The sequence below is a fragment of the Artemia sp. Qi Xiang Cuo genome, chromosome 10, assembly GCF_049724085.1.
Source record: "Artemia sp. Qi Xiang Cuo chromosome 10, ASM4972408v1, whole genome shotgun sequence".
Lineage (NCBI taxonomy): Eukaryota > Metazoa > Arthropoda > Branchiopoda > Anostraca > Artemiidae > Artemia > Artemia sp. Qi Xiang Cuo.
The window spans coordinates 67896276-67920531 of record NC_142803.1 but is presented as its reverse complement, the minus strand read 5'-3'; the positions used below and the strand labels follow the sequence as shown (position 1 = coordinate 67920531).

General features: G+C 33.3%; 1 protein-coding gene across 1 annotated transcript in view; it reads left to right on the top strand.

Moving 5' to 3' along the window:
* Positions 1-14637: 14637 nt before the first annotated feature.
* LOC148948083 (uncharacterized) overlaps positions 14638-24256 on the top strand; it is a 53657-nt gene continuing 44038 nt past the window's right edge. The window contains exons 1-2 of the mRNA XM_089096088.1: positions 14638-14977; positions 15650-15905. Of these exons, the coding sequence (XP_088952214.1) occupies positions 14638-14977; positions 15650-15905 (596 nt within the window). The remainder of the gene's footprint in view (positions 14978-15649; positions 15906-24256) is intronic.

The window sequence follows — 24256 nt, the reverse complement described above, 5'->3', positions numbered from 1 at the left end:
GAGTATTAGTATTTTTAAGAATAGAGTAGCAGCATCACAAATTTTCTAGCTAAGGAAAATCACAAAAGAAATGAATTGCTAAACAAAATTGTTTATCGAAGATTTATTCAAATATAATATTTGTACATAAATTTTTGTGTTAGCGCTTAGTAGACGTGTAAATTCAACTCAATCCCACCCAATCAACCCAAATGTTATACTTTTCTTTTTGTTTAACAAGAATATAGATTTTGTTTTCTTTTTCTGTCATAACTCCCACCTTTGATTAGAATTACTATTGAGTATGCCATTTTAAAAGTTACCTTAGTAAAAGTGAATATGATATTCGATAAAATTTGATCTTTAGTTAAAAAATCAATAGATATAAATATTCGAAGCGCAATAAGAATATTGCTGGTAAATTGTTTAGATTAGAAGAAAGGAATGATAGCACGGATTCAATATCTTTTTTTATACTCTACCAAATAAATAATAATAACAAAGTATTTTACTTTCTTTTTAATTTTTCTATTTGATCAACTATTTTTCTATTTGATCATGTTATGTATGGAATTAGTATGAAAAGTGGTTTGCCTAGTACTTTTTTTTGAACCTAATGATATAAATTTTTTTATTTCCATAGTGTGTGTTGTTTCTCTCCATTCACTGTTTTCAATTTTTGCGTACCAAAATAAATCCTCTCATCAAATTTCAAATAATTCTCTGTAATTTTTGCGTCAAAATGATGAAAATAATGGCAATCTTCAATTAAAATTCTAAAACAGAATATAAGTAAAGAGCATTAAGGTTTTATTTTATTCATCATTGTCAGCATGTAATGAGTTGTAGAAATTTTCGAAGTTGATCATTCAGCTGTAAATTGAAACTTTTTGTGCTTTTTGTAAGATTCAATGGGACTGGTGCCATCCCGTTTCCCTCCCAAGCCCTTTTTTGCTACGCTTCGTGCAAAGATATTTGATTAAAATTAGGTATTTTGTTCAAAACAGTCAAAACGTCAAGAAGTTTTACCATAACACCACCATGTTTTGTTATACCCAGGAGCCCCCCACCCTTTCTCAATTATAAGTACTACGCCACAGATAAATGAATCTGAATTGTCAGATTTGCAGCTCCCTTCTCCGCTATTATTTTCCAACAACCCTTTCAACAAGCCCTGAAAGTTTCAATTTAATACCCTCGACTGTTCTTGGGCTATTGCCATGGGTGCCGATATGGGGGGGGGGGGCAGGGAGTGGCTCCCGCCCCCCCCCCTGGCTGAATGAAGCTGCCTTATTTTTATATTTTTGTTATGAGATTTCTATTATATAGCATTGAAAGTGCCAATTAGATGAGGTTTGCCCCCCCCTGGAATTCAGCTTATGGGCGCCCATGGCTATTGCTGATAGTAATTTTTAACAACCCTCGTGCAAATACCCTAAATTAGCGTACTCTTTCTTGTCAGTGTTCTATCAATTGCCCTCACGTTGTTTCTTCAATTTTTTTTTTTTTTTTTAGTCCTTCTTCAACGTGACTAAAGGCTAATACTGAGAGTAAAACAAAATTTTTCTTATCCATCAGCTTTTAACCTTTTTTTGTGATTTGTCTTCTAAAATCGGATGATAAATTGAAACTCTATTATTCAAATTTTGCTTACTCAAGGTAAAAACTGCTTTCTAAATCCGTTTGCATTCGTCAAAAGACAACTGTCCTTTTTTGTACAGTAAGATAGCTTCTGCTTAGATTAAATTAAAAAAAACAATTTTTTTCACTGAAAGTAAGGAACAACGTTAAAAATTAAAACGAACAGAAATTATTCCGTATATGAAGGGGGCTGTCCCCTCCTCAACGCCTCGCTATTTACGATAAATTTTTTTTATTTTTTAAAAAAATAGAGTTGTGAGAAAGTCAAACTTTAGCGTAAAGAGCGAGGCGTTGAGGAGGAGACAGCTCCCTTCATATACGGAATAATTTCTGTTCGTTTTAAGTTTTAACGTCGTTCCTTACTTTCAGTTAAAAAAACTTGTTTTTTTTATTTAATTTTTGAACGTTTTTGAATTAATGCAGTTTTTGATTTTGGCTCACCGTACATGAATAATTAAAACAAAATTTGCGCATTAATTTTACTTTAATTTGGTTAAATGGCTTTCTCGATACTTGTTTAATTTTATTTACGACGTTTTTATTAGTAATAAATATACGTAACTTACGAATTAACTTACGTAACGAACTTCTATATTTATAGATTTTTAACACGTATATTAGGGGGTTCGCCCCCTAGTCAATACCCTGCTCTTTAAGCTAAAGTTCGAATATTTTTTCTAATTCTTTAAAAAAGACCCCTTTTTCACAATCAGTTGATCAGTTGAAAAACTTGTTGTTTTTTTTATTTAATTTTTGATCTTTTTCTTTAATAATACTGGGAAATCATGCGCCCCCTTCATAGCAATGTCCCTTCCCCCATGAAAACTTCCTTCGTGGAAGGATCCTCCCATATAGCCCCCGACCCACCTCTCCCCCCACCTACCAGAAAAAATCCCCCCTGAAACGTCTGTATACTTCCCAATAACCAATACTATATGTTAACATTGAGTAAAATTCATAACTTTCAGCCCTCCCCCCGGGGACATTAGGGAATTAAATCATCCTAAAAGATATAGTTATTATATTTTCGACCAAGCTGAAAAAAATAGCTAACTCAAAATTTTGATCAGGTGATTTTGGGAAAAAAATGAGCGTGGGAGGGGGCCTAGTTGCCCTTCATTGTTTTAGGTCACTTGAAAAGGGCACTAGAACTTTTAATTTCCTTTCCAATGAACCCTCCCACGATATTCTAGGACCACTGGGTCGATACGATCACCCCTGTAAAAAAAAATAAAACACGCATCCGTGATCTTTCTTCTGGCAAAAAATGCAAAATTCCACATTTTTGTAGATAGGTGCTTGAAACCTCTACAGTAGGGTTCTCTTATACGCTGAATATGATGGTGTGATTTTCATTAAGGTTCTGTATCTTTTAGGGGGTATTTCTCGCTTTTTTCTAAAATCAGCCGAATTTTCTCAGGAACATAACTTTTGATAGGTAAGATTAAACTTGATGAAACTTATATATTTGAAATTAACATTAAAATCAGATTCTTTTGATTCATCTATTGGTATCAAAATTTAGTTTTTTAGAGTTTCGATTACCATTGAACCGGGTCGCTCCTTACTTACAGTTCGTTACCACGAACTGTTTGATGGAGAATTCTAAGAAATATCACCATTCATTTAATACCGGTTAAATAGCAAGTACCATGTAATACTTCTAGCGAATTATGTTTTCGAAAAAAAAAATGAAAAAAAAACTTTTTTTTACTCTGTAGGTTTTTAAAAAATATTGAAAGATGTGTTTTTGTTTTTTTTTTTTTAAGTTTTGATTTTTTGTTTTATTCATTTTTTTAATGTTATTTAACTCTAGAGTTTTAAATTCTAGGTCACTTTTCACCACACGTGTCTGGAATGCACTTACATGGATATATGTCACTAGTTGTTTCAAAAAGTCCGTCTACGAGTGGTTTCTCAAATCTATGTGCATCGGAATCTGAAGGAAAAGGCTTAGAAAATAAGAAAACTGGTTTGAAAAGTTGCTCTAAATTGTGGCAAAAGCAAAGAAAATTGGAAAGATATCAAAGAACTCATAAAGAGAAAAAAACATATATATGTGGCGTATGTGACAAGTTATTTTCTCGAATGCAGCAATTAAACAAGCACCAAAGACTGCATACAGGTGAAAAACCGTTGAAGTGTGATGTTGTGAGAATTGTTTTTCGCAAAATTATAGTTTGAGTTTACATAAAAGACTGCACACAGGTGAAAAACCATTTAAGTGTGATGAATGTGACAAGACCTTTTCTCAATCTGCAAATTTGAAAGCACATAAAAGAGTGCACACTGGTGAAAAGCCGTATGAATGTGACGAATGTCAAAAATGCTTTTCTGAACGGGGCTCTTTGAACAGGCACCAGAGAGTGCACATGGAAAAGTAACCAATTAAATGTTATTTATTTGAGAAATGTTTTTTGCAAGCTTGCAGTTTGAACATATGTTAAGGACTGTATACACGTGAGAAACCTTTCATATGTGATGTGTGTAGAAAAACTTTTATGATTTTAGCAATTTTCACAAGCATCAGAAAATGCATACAGGAGTTTATGAAAATTGTTGTAACACTAGCTGTATCCTCTAGTTTCTTTTCTTTAGTTTTTAGTTTCTTCAAATGTTTTTCCATGTGTTTAGTTTTTTTTAGCAAATTCATCATCATCCTTTGAAAAGTAGTCATACATATTTGCTTGATTGTAATGTGATGTATGTAAGAAATGCTTGTCTACATCAAGATTTTTGAATGAGCTCCAAAGAGTTTATACGGGTGAGAAACTTCAAACGATGATTTGTCCAAGAAGTGCTTGCCTTGACTGGACTGTTTGAACACGCAAAAAGAGTGTGTACGGGTGAGAAACTCAAAAGGAACAGAAATTACAATAAATAGCCGAGTCAAACTCAAAACGAGTAAAAATTAACATGAGTAGGTCGTTTAACCCCCATGCCCTCTCAAGACCAGGACACAATTTGCACTTTACTAAAAAAAAAACAGCAATAAAAAAACAAACACCCATGGATTGTCAGTTCAATTGACATAAAAGCTATACTGATATTTATTCATTAAAGTTTTGATAATTTTTTATTTATGAAAGTAAGAAAAGTGAAAGCATTTCATACATATTTTGTTTTCAGTAAAGTGCAAATTCTGTTCTGGTCTTGAGCAGGCTCTGGGGTTACCAGCCCTATTCATGTTAATTTTTTCTCGTTTTGAGTTTGACTTGGCAACTTATCGTAATTTGTGTTCCTTTTGAGTTTCATTTATTAATTGATAGTAATTTGTTGTAGTCTTACACTTGGAACATTTTACTTTATTTTTTCTCATTCTTGGCTTAATGGAGCTCTTTACTTTTCTTTGAAAACCTTGTTTTGTGGAAAAAGTTTTTTTTAATTAGTTTCTGTTTGTTTTTTATTGACCTATTCTTTTTCATGGAAAAAATAGTATTTTATGTTTTTTTAGTTATTTTCTATAAGAATCCATAGTATAGGTTGCTATTTGCATCCTGGAGAAAATTTTTCCACAATTTTTAATCCTTACACCAACAGTATTTTCAAATTTAATTTTAGAGCTTCTTAAGTTGACGTGAAATATCAAACTTATTGTCTTTCTGAAAAGATACTATCTACGCCTTTTGGCAAACTGGATACACTCATATTCTTTTTATTTATTTAAATTGTAAGAACAGAAATAGTAATAGTAGTATCCCCAAAAGTTTCTACTTTAATCTCGATATATCGCTGAGTCGTTCTCGATTTATTGCTGAGGTGTCTTATTGGCAACCATAAACGCAATACAGCATTTAGTTTTAAATTTATAGCAGTATTTACTTTTAGAGCATAATGGGCTAGTTGCATAAATGCGGAGGGTCGTCATGCTTAATATCCCTAAAGGTATATTTGATGGACTTTTGTACTATGCTGGACAAAATAGCTGTCTCATATTTTTGACTGGATGCGTTTTGAAAATGAATGAGCTTGGGAGAAAGGTTGCTTGTCCTCCCATCTCTTGTTACTCTTAAAGAGGGCACCAGAACATTTAATTTTGATTTGAACTAGCTCCTTTAAAAGTTTCAATGATATTTTGAGCTATAATAGAGTGGCGTTTCTTATGATATTGCGAAATCCCCCATAAGTTACCCTTAAAGGTCTAAATTAATAATATAAGTTGTTCTTCAGATATTACATTGTCAACTTTTTGAAACTCCACATGCTCATAGTATTTTCCTTTTATTTAGTTCAATATCCGCCTAATTATCCTTAAAAGCTTCACCTTAATACCCCTAGCTTGCGCAGTAACAATAGTTAAAAAAACGCTGAAATTTTCAGCTTAATACCTGCCATCAACCAAGCCTGAAGCATTTGCGACACGTCCGCTTGACAACCTGTGTGGGCATAGTGTGTTACGATTTTGTTGCATATAGTTTCGGTATGTCCTACAAATTTCTTATTAATATCCTTTTTTAATAGCAGTATCAGTAGTAGTAGCTGTAGAATTAATTATAGTAGCCTAAGCTTTAGTGGCAGTAGTAGTAGTAAGCTTTAGTAGTGAAGTAGTGAGTAAAAGTAGTAAGCTTTAGTAGTGAAGTAGTGAGTAAAAGTAGTAAGCTTTAGTAGTGAAGTAGTGAGTAAAAGTAGTAAGCTTTAGTAGTGAAGTAGTGAGTAAAAGTAGTAAGCTTTAGTAGTGAAGTAGTGAGTAAAAGTAGTAAGCTTTAGTAGTGAAGTAGTGAGTAAAAGTAGTAAGCTTTAGTAGTGAAGTAGTGAGTAAAAGTAGTAAGCTTTAGTAGTGAAGTAGTGAGTAAAAGTAGTAAGCTTTAGTAGTGAAGTAGTGAGTAAAAGTAGTAAGCTTTAGTAGTGAAATTTTGTTTAGTGATGTGTGATTGGGTATTACCTATTGTAAATGAAGTGCTGTGGGTCATATTGTAGATGGGGTAGGGCAGATGCCTAAAGGAGTCTATTTTAATATACAAATTGTCTAAATCTTATTTAGCCTTCAGATAAATATAGAAAGGGGGGAATTAACCTCTGAACCACCTTCAGCTAAATCAAAGCCAAAATAAAGAAGCTATGGGGTGATGTAAATTTTATCCGAAATTGAGATTACAATCAACATTTTAATTCTTAAGTAGAATAACTGAGAAGGGCTCACGCCAATCAATCAATTTACAGTTGTTGATATGCACAATGTAACAGCAAGAAATAGGATGTCTGTGGTGGCGGTACCAATTGCAAAAAGATCAGAACTTAAATTTAAAAAAAAACTTCGACCGAGTTAAACAAGTTTTATCAATATCTCCTTTGTCATCGATTAGTTCGTTTATTATAATGACAGCTTCTGTCACCCATACACACCGTTTAAGAGCCGTCTTCAAGGCTAAATATACCATCAGTTGCAGAACCATAAAATTTTTTCTGGTGCCGAAACGTCCAACATCTCCAATCAGGAAAACTTAGATTCCCGATACTGTGTCCACTGTGTAAGTATTTTAATATAAGCAGTCCTTAGATACTAACATCGGTTGAATTTTATATGAAAACTCAGGTGAGGTACAATCATTTTCTTTCTAATTTTTGGCAAAAAAAAACAGAAAGTAAATGAAAGTGGAAACATATACAACTAATGGGTAAAAAAATAAAAATATCATGCTGTTCGTATTTTTGTCAAAATTTTAACAATAATCGGACTGTAAAATTAGGGATGGTTAAGAGGGGAAAATTATTCAAATCAATGGATTGTAAATCTGTTTAATTTGGTATCTCCTATAGGACCAAGGCCATCTTGTTACAACTTTGAATATAGATGAATATTGATCATCTATTTTATTATAAAATATAATCATGTTCTATTATGCTTGAAGGTCTTGTTTGTTTAAATAGATTGGTTTTAGTTTACAAGTTTTAGCTTATGAAATATAACCATTCCTGAAATCTAGCCAATTACTTTGACAATTATTTTTCTTAAGACTTCCCCTTCTATTACCTGTCCTATACCACCCTGAAATGTTAGTTACTACTTTGAAAATACTGGGTTGTTACCTCAAACAAACACAACTTAAAAACCATAGGGAAATTTTTTTCCAAGACAGTGCAATTTAAATCGGTGAATATTTCGGCCCTATGTCCAAGGGCCGTCTTCAGCACAACATTAAAGAAAAAAAATATATATATATAAACAACTTGCATTAAAATACGAAGTTTAAAACTAAAAATGCTCTTAAAAACGTTTAAAACAGCCCCAGTATCCTTACTTCGACGAAATTCAACCATGACTGATAAATAAAATGACGAGAGAGAATGAATGCAGTAAAACGAAATAAAATGAAATTATTAACTGCAAGCTTTCAAAGCCAATCTTGCTTTTTTTAGCAGCTAGTCTTAAGGGCCTTTTTATAACGGGTTCAATACTATTGTCAATTGGTTTAATAAAATACTTTGTTAGATCATTTTTAATTAAATTTGAGTATAAAGAATTCAGTGAATAAGTCCCTATTTAAGGAAATATTTTTATTTATTTTGAGCCTAATTTCGATTGATTCCCAGACCACCTGTTTTATCCCCAAATCATTACTAATGAGAGAAAACTTTTCAAAAAGCATTGTGTGGCTGGGGTTATCAAAAATATGGCTACCTAAAGCAGAATCAAAGGAGTTATTAGAACTATTAGAAATGAATGCTTTGTCTATGTCTGCTTTATGCTGGTGTATCCGTTTTTCTAGATTATGATGAGTTCTGCCAACGTAGTAATTGCCACAATCGCATGGTATTTGATAAACCCCTCTTACAAAGACATAGGGCCGAAATATTCACCAATTTAAATTGCACTGTCTTGGAAAAAATTTCCCTATTGTTCTTAAGTTGTGTTTGTTTGATATGGAAAAGCAGTGTGGTCTTCGTCAATATTTGGGTTGTTACCTTCTCTAGCCTCTTGAGACCTGACCATAGAAATACTTTTCTGATTATGTTCATTTCTTTGTAGTTGACTTAAAAGAAATCATTTTGACCATTGATCAACTAAAAAAAAAAGTTGATCCCCCCTCCCTCCCTCTGGAGGATGTCCACAGGTGTGGATATTGGGTCTCTATCGAGCTAAGAGTATAGTAAAAATCTGTTTCGTCTATTAAAAGAGATATGTCAAAACGTTGAAAACAAAACATTACTCTTCATGAAATTTCTTGAAGCAGTTGCTGTCTTGTGTCAAGCAGAGAATGATTTTACACTGCAAGCACATCCATCTTGACCTTTTGCAGCATCCAGGCCTTCTGCATCGGGCTCCGTTCGCCAAGTCACAAAATTCCGGTAGATGCAGTGCAGCTCTGGCATGTGGTGGAGGGATTGGCCTCTTTTTCACACTCAAAACACCGTGTTGAGTTTCACCCAATGGCTCTTCGTTGCTATTTTCTTGACCTCGTGACTCCGAGCTTCCTGAATTGAGCAAAAACTCGGCCACGTTGAAACGAAGATCAATGAGCTGTTTGAGGTCACCAGAAACTTCTGGGCCACGGCTCTTCAGCTCATGAAATGCTTTGGCTAGTGCAGCATCCACAAAATGATGAAACAGACGCAGAGTTCATTTTTTAGTACATGTCTCAAACCGGTAATAGCTGATCATGCGGTCCATAAGATTGACCCCATCCATGTAGGTGTTGTAGTCGGAGACTACTTGTGGAAATTTGACCTGCACGTAAGACCCCTGGCGCTTGTCATATCGTTTGACCTCTTTCTCCTCTTCTATACCTTTGCAGTTTGAAGACAGGAGAACCACTTTGTTATCAAACCACTGGGTCACGGCTACTTTTCTATCTGAGCGCACAGACATGACAGAGGTTCCTCTGCCCTTTCTTTTTATTTCTGTTTTGGTAAAAAGCGTTGGGCTGTTGGCACCCAAACGGTTCTCCATGATAGCTCCGGTCGCATTTATTTTTCTTTCAGCCAGCATATCGAGGAGCTTAACAGACGAGAAGAATCGGTCAAAATAGAGGTATGTACCTTCTGATAGGGTCTCAGACAATCGCAGTACGTTCCCAGCTGACAAGCCATGGGCTACCAGCTCTTCTCCCAAGGTGGTGACTCCCTAGTAGGTTTGGAAGTCAAGTATCAGCCCTGAGGAACTGGCAAGGACAAAATTCTTTAATCCAACCGGATTGGGCTTGTTAGGGACATATTACTTGAGAGTCGACATACCCTGGAAAGGTATCATCTGTTCGTCAATTTAACAGTTCCTGTCACGTGGCAACTGGAGACAGATATTCCTGAAGTTGTCAAGGATCGGCTGCACCTTCCAAAGCCTATTTTTGGTTTTTTTTTTCGTCTGAAATTTCTGAATCAACAACGAACTTAAGGTTTGACCGGATTGTGAAGAATCTGTCTCGAGTCATATTTTGTGATATGGCTTCCAACCTAAACTTCCCAGACCAGTACATGCGGATCCGAGGAAACTTGAGGTTCCCCATCAGGATGACAATGCCAACAAAAATTTTCAGCTCGTCCGGAGTTACATTCAAGCTTTTGTGGTGGGCCAACTGATAGTTGTAGTTCATGCAAAAAGCTATACGTTCGAAGCAGCTCTCCGGGTAATATTGCAAAGAGAATTGTTCTGTACTCCAATCGGCGCGATCCTGGAAGTGATCAGGACCCATTTCCGTGCAATAATGATGATTGAAACGTTGAGACTTCCTGCAGGACAAGGTTGCTGTTGCTTCCTCAGCCTTCAAGCGCTTGAAACGAGTTGATCAGGTTATTTCATCATTAGAGTCTTCATTTTTAACATCTAGAAGAACAGTATAACTGCTTGAAGATGGAATGGTTGCAACACTTGGTTCACCCTCACAGTCTGAAGACGACAAGGAATGATTTTTTATCCATTCCTCATTATCATCTAAATAATAGAGGTCCAGGTCACTCTCATCGAGCATTCCAAGGGTGTCATCAAGGGAAACTACAATAAAGGAACAGGTTCAGTAAGCTTGAAACTAATAGCTAGATAGATAGATAGATAGATAGTGATTGGCAAAAGAACTATCACAAACCCTAGTGGACCAAATTTGCATTTCTTACTAAAAAAAAATACAATAACAAAATAATACATTAGAAACACATAGTTACCACTGTAACAAAAACACGACAGGTAGCAGTCAGAAAACACAAAATACAAAAGTCATAAATATAGGTCATAACTATAAAATATTTTTATGGTCATAAGATAAAAAGATAAAAGGGTAACAAATAAAATAACCAAATATTCAACAATGAAAAAATAATATATACAAAATAGTTTAATTTTTAGCAGACTTACGGGTTTTTATTTTGTTTTATTTTATTTGCAAAAAAAAAAGTTTTTTATAAAGTAGAGAAGAAAAGGGTAGGGGAGACAGAAGGGGGGTGGGTGGGGACACTTTATGGGGGTGGTGATTTCTTATGGGTGAGTGGCGGCTAGGTTGTTGCCAATTTAGTAAATAAAACAATCATTGGCCTCTGCTATCCCCATTAGAATCAAGATTTGAACTACGAAAAATCAACCCTAGCTTTTTAATCGATTAGAACCGCCTGGCCACAGACGTGGACATAGAGGTTTTCCAAGTTCCAAAAGATGGCACTTATCGAACTAACTGCTTATAAAACTATCTAAGCACTGTCTACAATCAAGAGAGTACACCTGATTTTTCTCAGGACTTGTTTTCACCACTTTCTTTTTTTTTCTTTTTTCTTACCTTTGCTTTTTTTCATCTTTTTATTTTAGCCTTTTCTAGTTTGTAAAAACACCACTAAAAGTCGCAGAAACTTTCTGAAAAAAATCGTAGATGGCTTTCCAGGTCCAAAAAGCACGTTGAAACAACGAAATCTTTGCTAGATGGCGAGGCCTTTGCACAAAAAATATTTTATGGGGGTGTCCACAGACGTGGACACCAGGTCCCAGGAGGCTAGCGATTTAAAATGGGATTATCATATTAACCCTATTTTTCAACGCGTAAATACCACATTTTCCCTCCTTAAACTCCTTAAAAAATGTCGTAATTTGTACTGGTTGATATTTTACCTTTCATTTTTACGCCCAATCCTTGACTGCGCCTTCCCAGTTCGGCATCCTGGTATTTCCAAAGAATTTTCTGAAAGGATAGAGGCAGTCCACAAAAAGTGCCTAAGAACTATTTTCCTAGAGGGAAATTGAGATATAAAGGGTGAAGTCCTTTATGTCTTTTTTTTTGTCGGAAAGTCAATCGCGTCATCCTCAAAGAAAGGAGAAAAAAAACTTTGCATTTTTTCAACAATGCCCTCCTTAACTTCTGGGCGAATTCCTTTTTCCCTAGTCACTTTTCCCTCTGCGCCTTTGCATCGCTTGGTCTGTTTCAGCAAAACTCCCCCTTCTTACCCTCAATCAAATTGTCCGCTGAAGATAAGAAGAACCTTTGTCCCAATTGTAGCGAACAGATTAAAATATGCGAGTCCCCCTTTTTTTTATCTTGCAATTGTTTATTATTTGTTTTCAAATTTTTAGCCTCCGTTTTAGTTAGTTCTTTGTACCAAATTGTGTTTTATAGATTTTAGTCACAAGATTAAATTCCGCTTTTGTTTTTTTTTATTCAGTTTATCCCTTTTTAATTCTGCGAGGTTTCACATTTTATTACCTTTTCGAAATTTAGATAAATTTTGTTCTGACTTTTATTTGCTTTTTTTTTGTATGGGCCTTTTGACCGTAAGGTGTTAATTTGACCTGTCTGGGCTTCTAATATCAATTTTTCAGAAATAAAATCTTATATTATAGGTAAATCCTGTGCATTCACATAGTTTCTTTTAGATTAGGACCAGAGAATGCTACCCCCCAAACATTCCCCGAGGGCTTTTCCTTAATACCATGCAAATAATATGTGCTACATACGCAATATAAAAACAATGGGGAATTTGTATAGTCTACAGCTCTTGTCCCTGAGGCGTTGTGGGAGGGCATATGCAAAAATCGGGTCGGGGCTGGTTCCTCTCTTGTTACTTTGACTTCTAAAAAGGATCCTACAACGTCCATTTTCGACCAAGTGAGTCCCTTCTAAGATCTTGGAACAAACAACTTTGAGAAGTGGCATGAGGAAAAATTAAAAAAAATAGAACCAACACATACAAGTCATACCACCCTTTACCTTGGCAGTACTACTGAACTGCCTATGATATTTTTAGGAGTGTTACTTCTCTCTACATTCATATGGATTTGAGTTTTCGTCAAATCTCTTGCTCCTGAAGGGTTAAATATAAGTCAAGGACCTGAATATCGGTCTTTTGTGCCATATTCCCAAAACAAAATGTTTGAAAAGATAAAACATTATGTTTTGATCGTTTAACCAGTTGTTTTCAAACTTAATGAAAACTGTGGACTTTTTGACAATTTCTACATTTTATGAAGACGATAAAGTCCAAGCTATTTTATTCTACATTTTATCATTGCAGATTTATTAAAAATCTATTTTTTAAACATGTTTATAGCAAAGAGTGATTACTTCCAGTGAAAGAACTCTGAAAGAAATTTGGGTCAATATATACCAAATCATATTATTGAGTTAGGACTAAAGTGAATGCACCATTCAATGCCTTTTTTATGCTGATTACGAATATAATAAGCATTTCTATCGGAATTTAATTTCAGCCCCCCCCCCTCTAGAGGCTATACCTAACCTAACCCGGAATTGGCCGATATCGGGGGGGGGCTGAAAGTCATTTCCGATAGAAATGCTTATTATATTTGTAATCAGCATAAAAAAAGGCATCGAATGGTCCATTCACTTTAGTCCTAACTCAATAATATGATTTGGTATATATTGACCCCTAACCTAACCCTAAATTGGCCTATATAGGGGGGGGGCTGAAATTCATTTCCGAAAGAAATGCTTATTATATTCGTAATCAGCATAAAAAAAAGGCATCGAATGTTTGGTCTTAATTTGACCCGCCTGGGCTTGTAATAGCAATTTTTCCGAAATAAAATCTTATATTATAGGTAAATCTTGTGCATTCACACAGTTTCTCTTAGTTTAGGACCAGAGAATGCTACCCCCAAACGTTATGTGATTTAAACGTGTATTTATCACATTTAAATGTGATAAATGTGACAAGACCTTTTCTCTTAAACAATGTTTGAACACTCATAAAAGGTTGCATTCTGGTGAAAAACCATTTAAGTGTGATGTATGTGACAAGACCTTTTCTCAATCTGCAAATTTGAAAGCACATAAAAGAGTGCACACTGGTGAAAAGCCGTTTAAGTGTGATGAATGTCAAAAATGCTTTTCTGAACGGGGCTCTTTGAACAGGCACCAGAGAGTGCATACGGAAAAGTAGCCAATTAAATGTTATGTATGTGAGAAATGTTTTTTGCAAGCTTGCATGAAAAAAAAAACTTTTTTTTACTCTGTAGGTTTTTAAAAAATATTGAAAGATGTGTTTTTGTTTTTGTTTTTTTAAGTTTTGATTTTTTGTTTTATTCATTTTTTTAATGTTATTTAACTCTAGAGTTTTAAATTCTAGGTCACTTTTCACCACACGTTAGGGGGTCTTTTCTCCTTTTTAAATCAGACAAATTTTCTGAGGCGCGTAACTTTTGATAGTTAAGATTAAACTTAATGAAACTTATATATTTGGAATCAGAATTAAAATTTGATTCTTTTGATATATGTATTGGTATCAAAATTCTGTTTTTAGAGTTTTGGTTACCATTGAGCCGGGTCGCTCCTTACTTACAGTTCGTTACCACGAACTGTTTGATGGAGAATTCTAAGAAATATCACCATTCATTTAATACCGGTTAAATAGCAAGTACCATGTAATACTTCTAGCGGTACGAATTATGTTTTCGAAAAAAAAAATGAAAAAAAAAACTTTTTTTTACTCTGTAGGTTTTTAAAAAATATTGAAAGATGTGTTTTTGTTTTTGTTTTTTTAAGTTTTGATTTTTTGTTTTATTCATTTTTTTAATGTTATTTAACTCTAGAGTTTTAAATTTTAGGTCACTTATCATCACACGTGTCTGGAATGCACTTACAGGGAAATATGTCACTAGTTGTTTCAAAAAATCCGTCTACGAGTGGTTTCTCAAATCCATGTGCATTGGAATCTGAAGGAAAAAGCTTAGAAAATCAGAAAACTGGTTTGAAAAGTTGCCTGCAAAATAAAAAGTGGAATTTTCCAAGAAAATTGGAAAGATATCAAAGAACTCATAAAAAGAAAAAAACATATAAATGTGGCGTATGTGACAAGTTATTTCCTCGAATGCAGCAATTGAACAAGCACCAAAGAGTGCATACCGGTGAAAAACCGTTGAAGTGTGATGTTTGTGAGAAGTGTTTTTCGCAAAATTACAGTTTGAATACACATAAAAGACTGCATACAGGTGAAAAACCGTTTAAGTGTGATGTATGTGAGAAGTGTTTTACGCCCATTAATACTTTGGATAATCATCAAGGACTACACACAGGTGAGAAGCCGTTTAAGTGTGATGCTTATAACAATACTTTTTCTCATCCTGCCCATTTGAATACTCATAAAAGACTGCATACAGGTGAAAAACTATTTAAGTGTGATGTATTTGACAAGACTTTTTCTCTTGCACAATGTTTGAATACTCATAAAAGGTTGCATTCTGGTGAAAAACCATTTAAGTGTGATGTATGTGACAAGACCTTTTCTCAACCTGCGCATTTGAACACACATAAAGGACTGCATACAGGTGAAAAACATTTTAAGTGTGATGTATGTGACAAGACCTTTTCTCAACCTGCGAATTTGAAAAATCCTCAAAAAATGCATACTGGTAAGAAACCGTTTCAGTGTGATGAATGTGACAAGATCTTTTCTCTCGCACAATGTTTGAACACTCATAAAAGGTTGCATTCTGGTGAAAAACCGTTTAAATGTTATGTATATGAGAATACCTTTTCTCAACCTGAGCAGTTGAAAAGACATCAAAGACTTCATACAGATGAAAAGCTATTTAAATGTTCTGAATATGACAATATTTTTTCTCAACCTGCGCATTTGAATACACATAAAAGACTGCATACAGGTGAAAAACCGTTTAAATGTGATGAATGTGACAAGACCTTTTCTCTTGCACAATGTTTGAACACTCATAAAAGGTTGCATACAGGTGAAAAACCGTTTAAGTGTGATGTATGTGACAAGACCTTTTCTCAATCTGCAAATTTGAAAGCACATAAAAGAGTGCACACTGGTGAAAAGCCGTTTAAGTGTGACGAATGTCAAAAATGCTTTTCTGAACGGGGCTCTTTGAACAGGCACCAGAGAGTGCACATAGAACAGTAGGCAATTAAATGTTATTTATTTGAGAAATGTTTTTCGCAAACTTGCAGTTTGAACATACGTTAAGGACTGTATACACGTGAGAAACCTTTCATATATGATGTGTGTTGAAAAACTTTTGTGATTTTAGCAATTTTCACAAGCATCAAAAAGTGCATTCTGGAGTTTATGGAAATTGTTGTAACACTAGCTGTATCGTCTTTAGTCTCTTTTCTTTAGTTTGAAGTTTCTTCAAATGTTTTTCCATGTGTTTAGTTTTTTTTTAGCAAATTGATCATCATCCTATGAAAAGTAGTGATATATATTTGCTTGATTGTAATGAATTTGATGTATGTAAGAAATGCTTGTCTACATCAAGATTTTTGAATGAGCTCCAAAGAGTTTATACGAGTGAGAAACTATTCAAACGATGATTTGTCCAAGAAGTGCTTGCCTTGACTGGACTATTTGAACACGCAAAAAGAGTGTGTACGGGTGAGAAACTCAAAAGGAAACTCAAAAGTAACAGAAATTACAATAAATAGCCGAGTCAAACTCAAAACGAGCAAAAATTAACATGAGTAGGTCGTTTAACCCCCATGCCTTCTCAAGACCAGGACACAATTTGCACTTTACTAAAAAAAACAGCAATAAAAAAACAAACACCCATGGATTGTCAGTTTAATTGACATAAAAGCTATACTGATATTTATTCCTTAAAGTTTTGATAATTTTTTATTTATGAAAGTAAGAAAAAGTGAAAGCATTTCATACGTATTTTGTTTTCAGTAAAGTGCAAATTCTGTTCTGGTCTTGAGAAGGCTCTGGGGTTACCAGCCCTATTCATGTTAATTTTTTCTCGTTTTGAGTTTGACTCGGCAACTTATCGTAATTTCTGTTCCTTTTGAGTTTCATTTATTAATTGATAGTGATTTGTGATAGTTTTACACTTGGAAAATTTTACTTTATTTTTACTCATTCTAGGCTTAATGGAGTTCTTTGCTTTTCTTTGAAAAACCTGTTTTGTGGAAAAGTTTTTAAATTAATTTCTGTTTGTTTTTTATTGACATAGTCTTTTTCATAGAAAAAATAATATTTTATGTTTTCAGTTTTTTTTTCTTTAAGAATCCAGAGTATAGGTTCTATTTGTATGTTGGAGAAACGTTTTCCGCAATTGTTAATCCAGATACAAACAGCATTTTTAAATTTAATTTTAGAGCTTCTGAGTTTGACCTGAAATATAAAAATTATTGTCTTTCCCAAAAGATACTATCTACGCCCTTTGACAACCTGGATACACTCATATTCTTTTTATTTATTTAAATTGTAAGAACAGAAATAGTAATAGTAGTATCCCCAAAAGTTTCAACTTTATTCCCGATATATTGCTGAATCGTTCTCGATATATTGCTGAGGTGTCTTATTGGAAACCATAAACACAATACAGCATTTAGTTTTAAATTTAAAGCTTAATAGCTTTAAATTTATCATGCCTAATATTACTAAAGATATAGTTGCTGGACTTTTCTACTATGCTGAACAAAATAGCTGTCTCATAATTTTGACTGGATGTGTTTTAAAGATGAATGGGCTTGGGAGAAAGGTTGCTTGCCCTCCAATCTCTTGACAATCCTTAAAGGGGCACCAGAAATTATAATTTTGATTTGAACTAGCTCCTTTAAAATTTTCAATGATATTTCGAGCTATAATAGAGTGGCGTTTCTTATGATATTGCGAAATCCCCCATAAGTTACCGTTAAAGGTCTACACTAATGATTTAAGTTGTTTTTCAGATATTGCTTTGTCAACTTTGTGAAAGTCCACAAGCTAATAGTTTTTTCTTTGATTTAGTTCAATATCCGCCTAAATATTCTTTAAAAGCTTCACCTTAATACCCCTAGCTTGCGCAGTAACAATTGTTACAAAAAACGCTGAAATTTTCAGCTTAATACCTACCATCAATCATTCCTGAAACATTTCTGATGTGTCCTCTTGACAACCTGTGTGGGCATAGTGTGTTACGATTTTGTTACATATAGTTTCGGTATGTCCTACAAATTTCTTATTAATATCATTTTTTAATAGCAGTAACAGTAGTAGTAGCTGTAGAATTAATTATAGTAGCCTAAGCTGGCAGTAGTAGTAGAAAGCTTTCTTAGTGAAGTAGTGAGTAAAAATAGTAAGCTTTAGTAGTGAAATTTTGTTTAGTGATATATGATTGATGTTACCTATTGTAAATGAAGTGCTGTGGGTCATATTGTAGATGGGACAGTGCAGATGCCTAAAGGATTATTTTAATATACAAATTGTCTAATTCTTTATCAGCCTTCAGATAAATATAGAAAGGGGGAATTAACCTCCGAACCACCTTCAGCTAAACGAAAGCTGAAATAAAGAAGCTATTGGGTGATGTAAATTTTATCCGAAATTGAGATTACGATCCAACATTTTAATTCTTAAGCAGAATAACTGAGAAGGGCGCGCGCCAATCAATCAATTTACAGTTGTTGATATGCACATTGTAACAGCAAGAAATAGGACGTCTGCGGTGGCGGTACCAGTTGCAAAAAGATCATAACTTAAATTTAAAAAAAAACTTCAACTGAATTAAACAAGTTTTATCGATATCTGCTTTGTCATCGATTAGTTCGTTTATTATAATGACTGCTTCTGTCACCCATACACACCGTTTAAGAGCCGTCTTCAAGGCTAAATATACCATCAGTTGCAGAACCGTAAAATTTTTTGTGGTGCCGAAACGTCCAACATCTCCAATCGGAAAAACTTATAGATTCCTGGTACTGTGTCTACTGTGTAATTATTTTAATATAAGCAGTCCTTAGATACTAACATCGGTTGAATTTTATAAGAAAACTTAGGTGAGGTACAATCATTATCTTTCTAATTTTTTGCCAAAAAAAATAGAAAAAAATGAAAGTGGAAACCTTGACAACTAATGAGTAAAAAAATAAAACTATCATGCTGTTCGAGTTTAGGTCAATATTTTAACAAAAATTGGAAGGTAAACTTAGAGATCTTTAAGAGGGGAAAATTACTCCAATCAATGATTGTAAATCTTTTTAATTTCGCATCTCCTACAGGACCAAGGCCATCTTGTTACAACTTTGAATATAGATGAATATTGATCATCTATTTTATTATAAAATCTAATCATGTTCTATTATGCTTGAAGGTCTTGTTTGTTTAAATAGATTAGTTTTAGTTTACAAGTTTTAGCTTATTAAATATAACCATTCCTGAAATCTAGCTAATTATTTTGACAATTATATTCCTTAAGGCTTTCCCTTCTATTAGCTGTCCTATACCACCCTGAAATGTTAGTCACTACTTTGAAAATACTGGGTTGTTACCTCAAACAAACACAACTTAAAAACAATAGGGAAATTTTTTTCCAAGACAGTGCAATTTAAATCGGTGAATATTTCGGCCCTATGTCCAAGGGCCGTTTTCAGCACAACATTAAAGAAAAAATATATATATAAACAACTTACATTAAAATACGAATTTTAAAACTAAAAATGCTTTTAAAAACCTTTAAAATAGCCCCAGTATCCTTACTTCAACGAAGTTCAACCAGGACTGATAAATAAAATGATGAGAGAGCATGAAGGCATTCAAACGAAATAAAATGAAATTATTAACTGCAAGTTTTCAAAGCTAATCTTGCTTTTTTAGCAGCTAGTCTTAAAGGCCTTTTTGTAACGGGTTCAATACTAGTGTCAATTGGTTTAATAAAATACTTTGTTAGATCATTTTTAATTAAATTTTAGTATAAAGAATTCAGTGAATAAGTCCCTATTTAAGGAAATATTTTTATTTATTTTCAGGCTAATTTTGATTGATTCCCGGACCACCTGTTTTATCCCCAAATCACTACTAATGAGAGAAGATTTTTCAAAAAGTATTGTGTGGCTGGGATTATCAAATATATGGCTAGCTAAAGCAGAATCAAAGGAGTTATTAGAATTATTAGCAATTAACGCTTTGTCTACGTCTTCTTTATGCTGGTGTATCCGTTTTTCTTGATTATGATGAGTTCTTTCAACGTAGTAATTGCCACAATCGCATGGTATTTGATAAACCCCTCTTACATAGACATAGGGCCGAAATATTCACCGATTTGAATTGCACTGTCTTGGAAAAAATTTCCCTATTGTTTTTAAGTTGTGTTTGTTTGATATGGAAAAGTAGTGTGGTCTTCGTCAATATTTGGGTTGTTACCTTCTCTAGCGATTTAAAATAGGATTATCATATTAACCCTATTTTTCAACATGTTAATACCACATTTTCTCTCTTTAAACTTTAAAAAAAAATGTCCTAATTTGTACTGGTTGATATTTAACCTTTCATTTTTACGCTCAATCCTTGACTGCACCTTCCCAGTTCGGCATCCTGGTATTTTCAAAGAATTTTCGGAAAGGATAGAGGCAGTCCACAAAAAGTGCCTAAAAACTATTTTCCTCGAGGGAACTTGAAATATAAATGGTAAAGTCCTTTATGTCTTTTTTTTGTCGGAAAGCTAATTGCCTCATCCTCAAAGAAGGAGAAAAACAAACTTCTTTGCATTTTTACAACAATGCCCTCCTTAACCTCTGGACAAATTCCTTTTTCCCTAGTCACTTTTCCCCCTTCGACCTTGCATCCCTCGGTCTGTTTCAGCAAAACTCACCCTTCTTACCCTCAATCAAATTGTCCGCTGAAAGATATAGAAGAACCTTTGTCCCAAGTATAGTAAACAGATTAAATATATGAGTCCCCCTTTTTTTACCTTGTAATTATTTATTTTCAAATTTTTAGCCTCCGTTTTAGTTAGTTCTTTTTACTAAATTGTTTTTTGTAGTTTTTATTCACAACATGAAATTGTCCTTGTGTTTTTTCAGTTTATCCCTTTTTAATTCTGCGATTTTTAATATTTTAAAACCTTTTCGAAATTTTGAAAATTTTTGTTCTGACTTTCAATTCCTTTTTTTTGTGTGTGTGCCTTTTGACCATAAGGTCTTGATTTTATCTGTCGGGGATTCTAAAAGCAATTTTTCAGAAACAAAATCTTATATCATAGGTAAATACTGTGCACTCACATAATTTCTTTTAGTTTAGAACCAGAGAATGCTATCCCCCAAGCATTCCCCGAGGGCTTTTCATTAATACCATGAAAATAATATCTGCTCCATACGCAATATAAAAACAATGGGGAATTTGTATAATCTACAGCTCTTGTCCCTGAGGCTTTAAAGAGTCTTTCTGACCCTGAATCTATAGCTACGAGATCTCTCAATTATTTTGAACAAAATGGCAATTTAAGAATTTTGTTTGAACATTTCTGGGAGTTGTGGAAGGGCATCTGCGAAAATCGGGTCGAGGCTGGTTCCTCTCTGGTTATTTTGACTTTTAAAAAGGATCCTACAACGTCCATTTTCGACCAAGTGAGTCTCTTCTAAGATCTTGGAACAAACACCTCTTTGAGAAGTGGCATGAGGAAAAATTAAAAAAAATAGAACCAACACATACATCATGCCACCCTTTACCTTTGCAGTGCTACTGCACTGTCTATGATATTTTTAGGAGTGTTACTTTTCTCTACATTCATATGGATTTGACTTTTCATCAAATCTCTTGCTTCTGTTGGGTTAAATATAAGTGAAGGACCTGAATATCGGTCTTTGTTGCCATATTTCCAAAGCAAAATGTTTGAAAAGATGAAACATTATGTTTTGATCGTTTAACCAGATGTCATCAAACTTAATAAAAATATGGACTCTTTGACAATTTCTACATTTTATAAAGATGATAAAGTCCAAGCTATTTTTTTCTACATTTTATCATTGCAGATTTATTAAAAATCTATTTTTTAAACATGTTTATAGCAAAGAGTGACTAACTTCCAATGAAATCTGAAAGAAATTTGATCTTAGATATAGAAACAATAAATTGAATTTGTCCCTCTCCCCCTTCCTTGCGGATTTTCCTACTTGAAAAATCCCCATCTTAGCCCATGACACCATTGATATTTTATGTGCTAGGAATTTCCTACAAATAGCTGTTGTTTATAGGGCCCTTTTCTTATCAAATATCTAGGCAGGTGAATCCAAAAGCATTAAATAGATTAACAATAATAATACCACAAAAGCCAAAATGACTTGAATTCGCTGTGCGTATTTCCTTAGTAATTTGAGCTCAATATTTATAAGTGAATATAGTTAATTGATGTATATTTTCTTTTTTATACATATAAGTGGTTTAACCTTTTGAGGAATAAAATAGGAATAAATAAAAATAATATTGGCTTTTCGTTTAAAAAGAAAAGAAAACAAGTACTACTGAGTGGCTTCAACCAATCACTCTTGGAGAAAGCAGAAAATAAAATGTTTCGAATTGTTTTGCTTAATCATGTTATCAAAGCAACAGTTTGATTTTGATCTTTTTTGTCGTATATTACCAGTTCTAGTCTACAAAGAGAAAGTGGAAAAGGCCTGAAATGTATTAACTAGTATATTTTTTTTCTATGTTTTATCTGCATTTTATATTTGGAGTATGTGACAGGAATGATGTATATTTGCATTATTTATTTAAATGTGTTGTAAATGTATTTTAATTGTTTTATGACAACGCACTTCTGAATTACTCTGATTCTCGTTTTTCAACACAGGTGCAGGTGAATAACCCCCAACCAATAGCACAATAAGTGATACCTGATCTGGTTCAATGAGTATTGACTGAAGTGACACCCAAACAAGCTAGTGATTACAGAAGGCACAGAATAATCGAGTGATACGAACGCATATGACCGATTGGTCGAACCTGTCAAACCCCAAACAACAACAACAACAATATATTAACTCTGAAAGAAATTTTGAACCCAGGTTGGTTAGATGAATTGAAAAGCTATATAGCTCTATTAGAGGGTAAAACATAGTTTTAGCTAATGCTTGATGTCAGAAGGACTGGCTAAAGGACCATTCTAATATAAGACCATATCACAATAACATAAGACCAGATCAAAATATGTTTTTAGAATAATAAAACCTTCTTAAAAGAAAAATTCTTAGGATAAGGAATAAAAAAAATTGAGTCTGAAAAAATAGCCTTTTTCCACTGATTTACTGATTTACCACTTTTTACGAGCTAATTCTGTTATGAATTTTGATTTAGTTTTCTGTTTTATTTTCTCTCTTAATGACTAAGGTACAGGAATTGTATCGAAAGCAATTCTTAAACAGTGAAAGCTGAAGCCAGGCTACAAAGTTGAAGCTGTCATTTTGTTCCTTTTTTACAGTTAGAAAGAAATTTCCCCTATGCAAGAACACTAAACTTATAATTTTTGAATCATTTTGTAACAAAAATACTATATCTTTTAGTGCTAAGAACGCTTTGGCCTTTTGAAGACATAGCAGTAAAGTTGGAGAACAATAATCCGTAATAATTGAATTGAATTTATTTTAAAACCATCATAAACACAGAAATTGATGGAAAAAACAGCAGAAAAGAAAAAACAAAAACATACACTTAATGGTACAGACAAAGCAAATACACATACACTTTAATCAAAGTGACGAGAGTAGAGGTAGCCAAGGATGGCTGCTACCATCAAACTTAGCACAATAGTTGTCAAGCAACTGATTAACTGCAGAAAATGGATCAGTTACTGCGTATCGCCGGATCAGGTACGAATTAATTGTTCTCAGTGAAACTTGCAGCAGAAAACGTCAAAGATTTTAAATTTATACATTTATACAAACGTCAAAGATTTTAAAATTCTACAGATTTTAAATTTATCTTCTTTACGCAAAAGTTCCCAAAATGGTGTTATATATAATATATGTGGCAGCGTGACAGCATTATAAATTCTAGCTAGTGAAAATCCATTAAGCTTTCTCTTTGAGGAAATTGTGGTCCCATACGCAGTTCTAATTTACGCTCTATATGTATGATGATTAGCGCTGCTATATGATATATATATATATATATATATATATATATATATATATATATATATATATATATATATATATATATATATATATATATATATATATATATATATATATATATATATATATATATATATATATATATATATATATATATATATATATATATATATATATATATATATATATATATATATATATATATATATATATATATATATATATATATATATATATATATATATATATATATATATATATATATATATATATATATATATATATACTTTTTTCAAAGTCTTTACGATTACCTCTGTGATAAAAACCTTATATATGAACAATAGACAGCTTGCATAACTTGTGGACAGCAATTAACAACAACGAATGGATTGAAAAAAAAGCTCCAATAAGGGGGTTTAGAC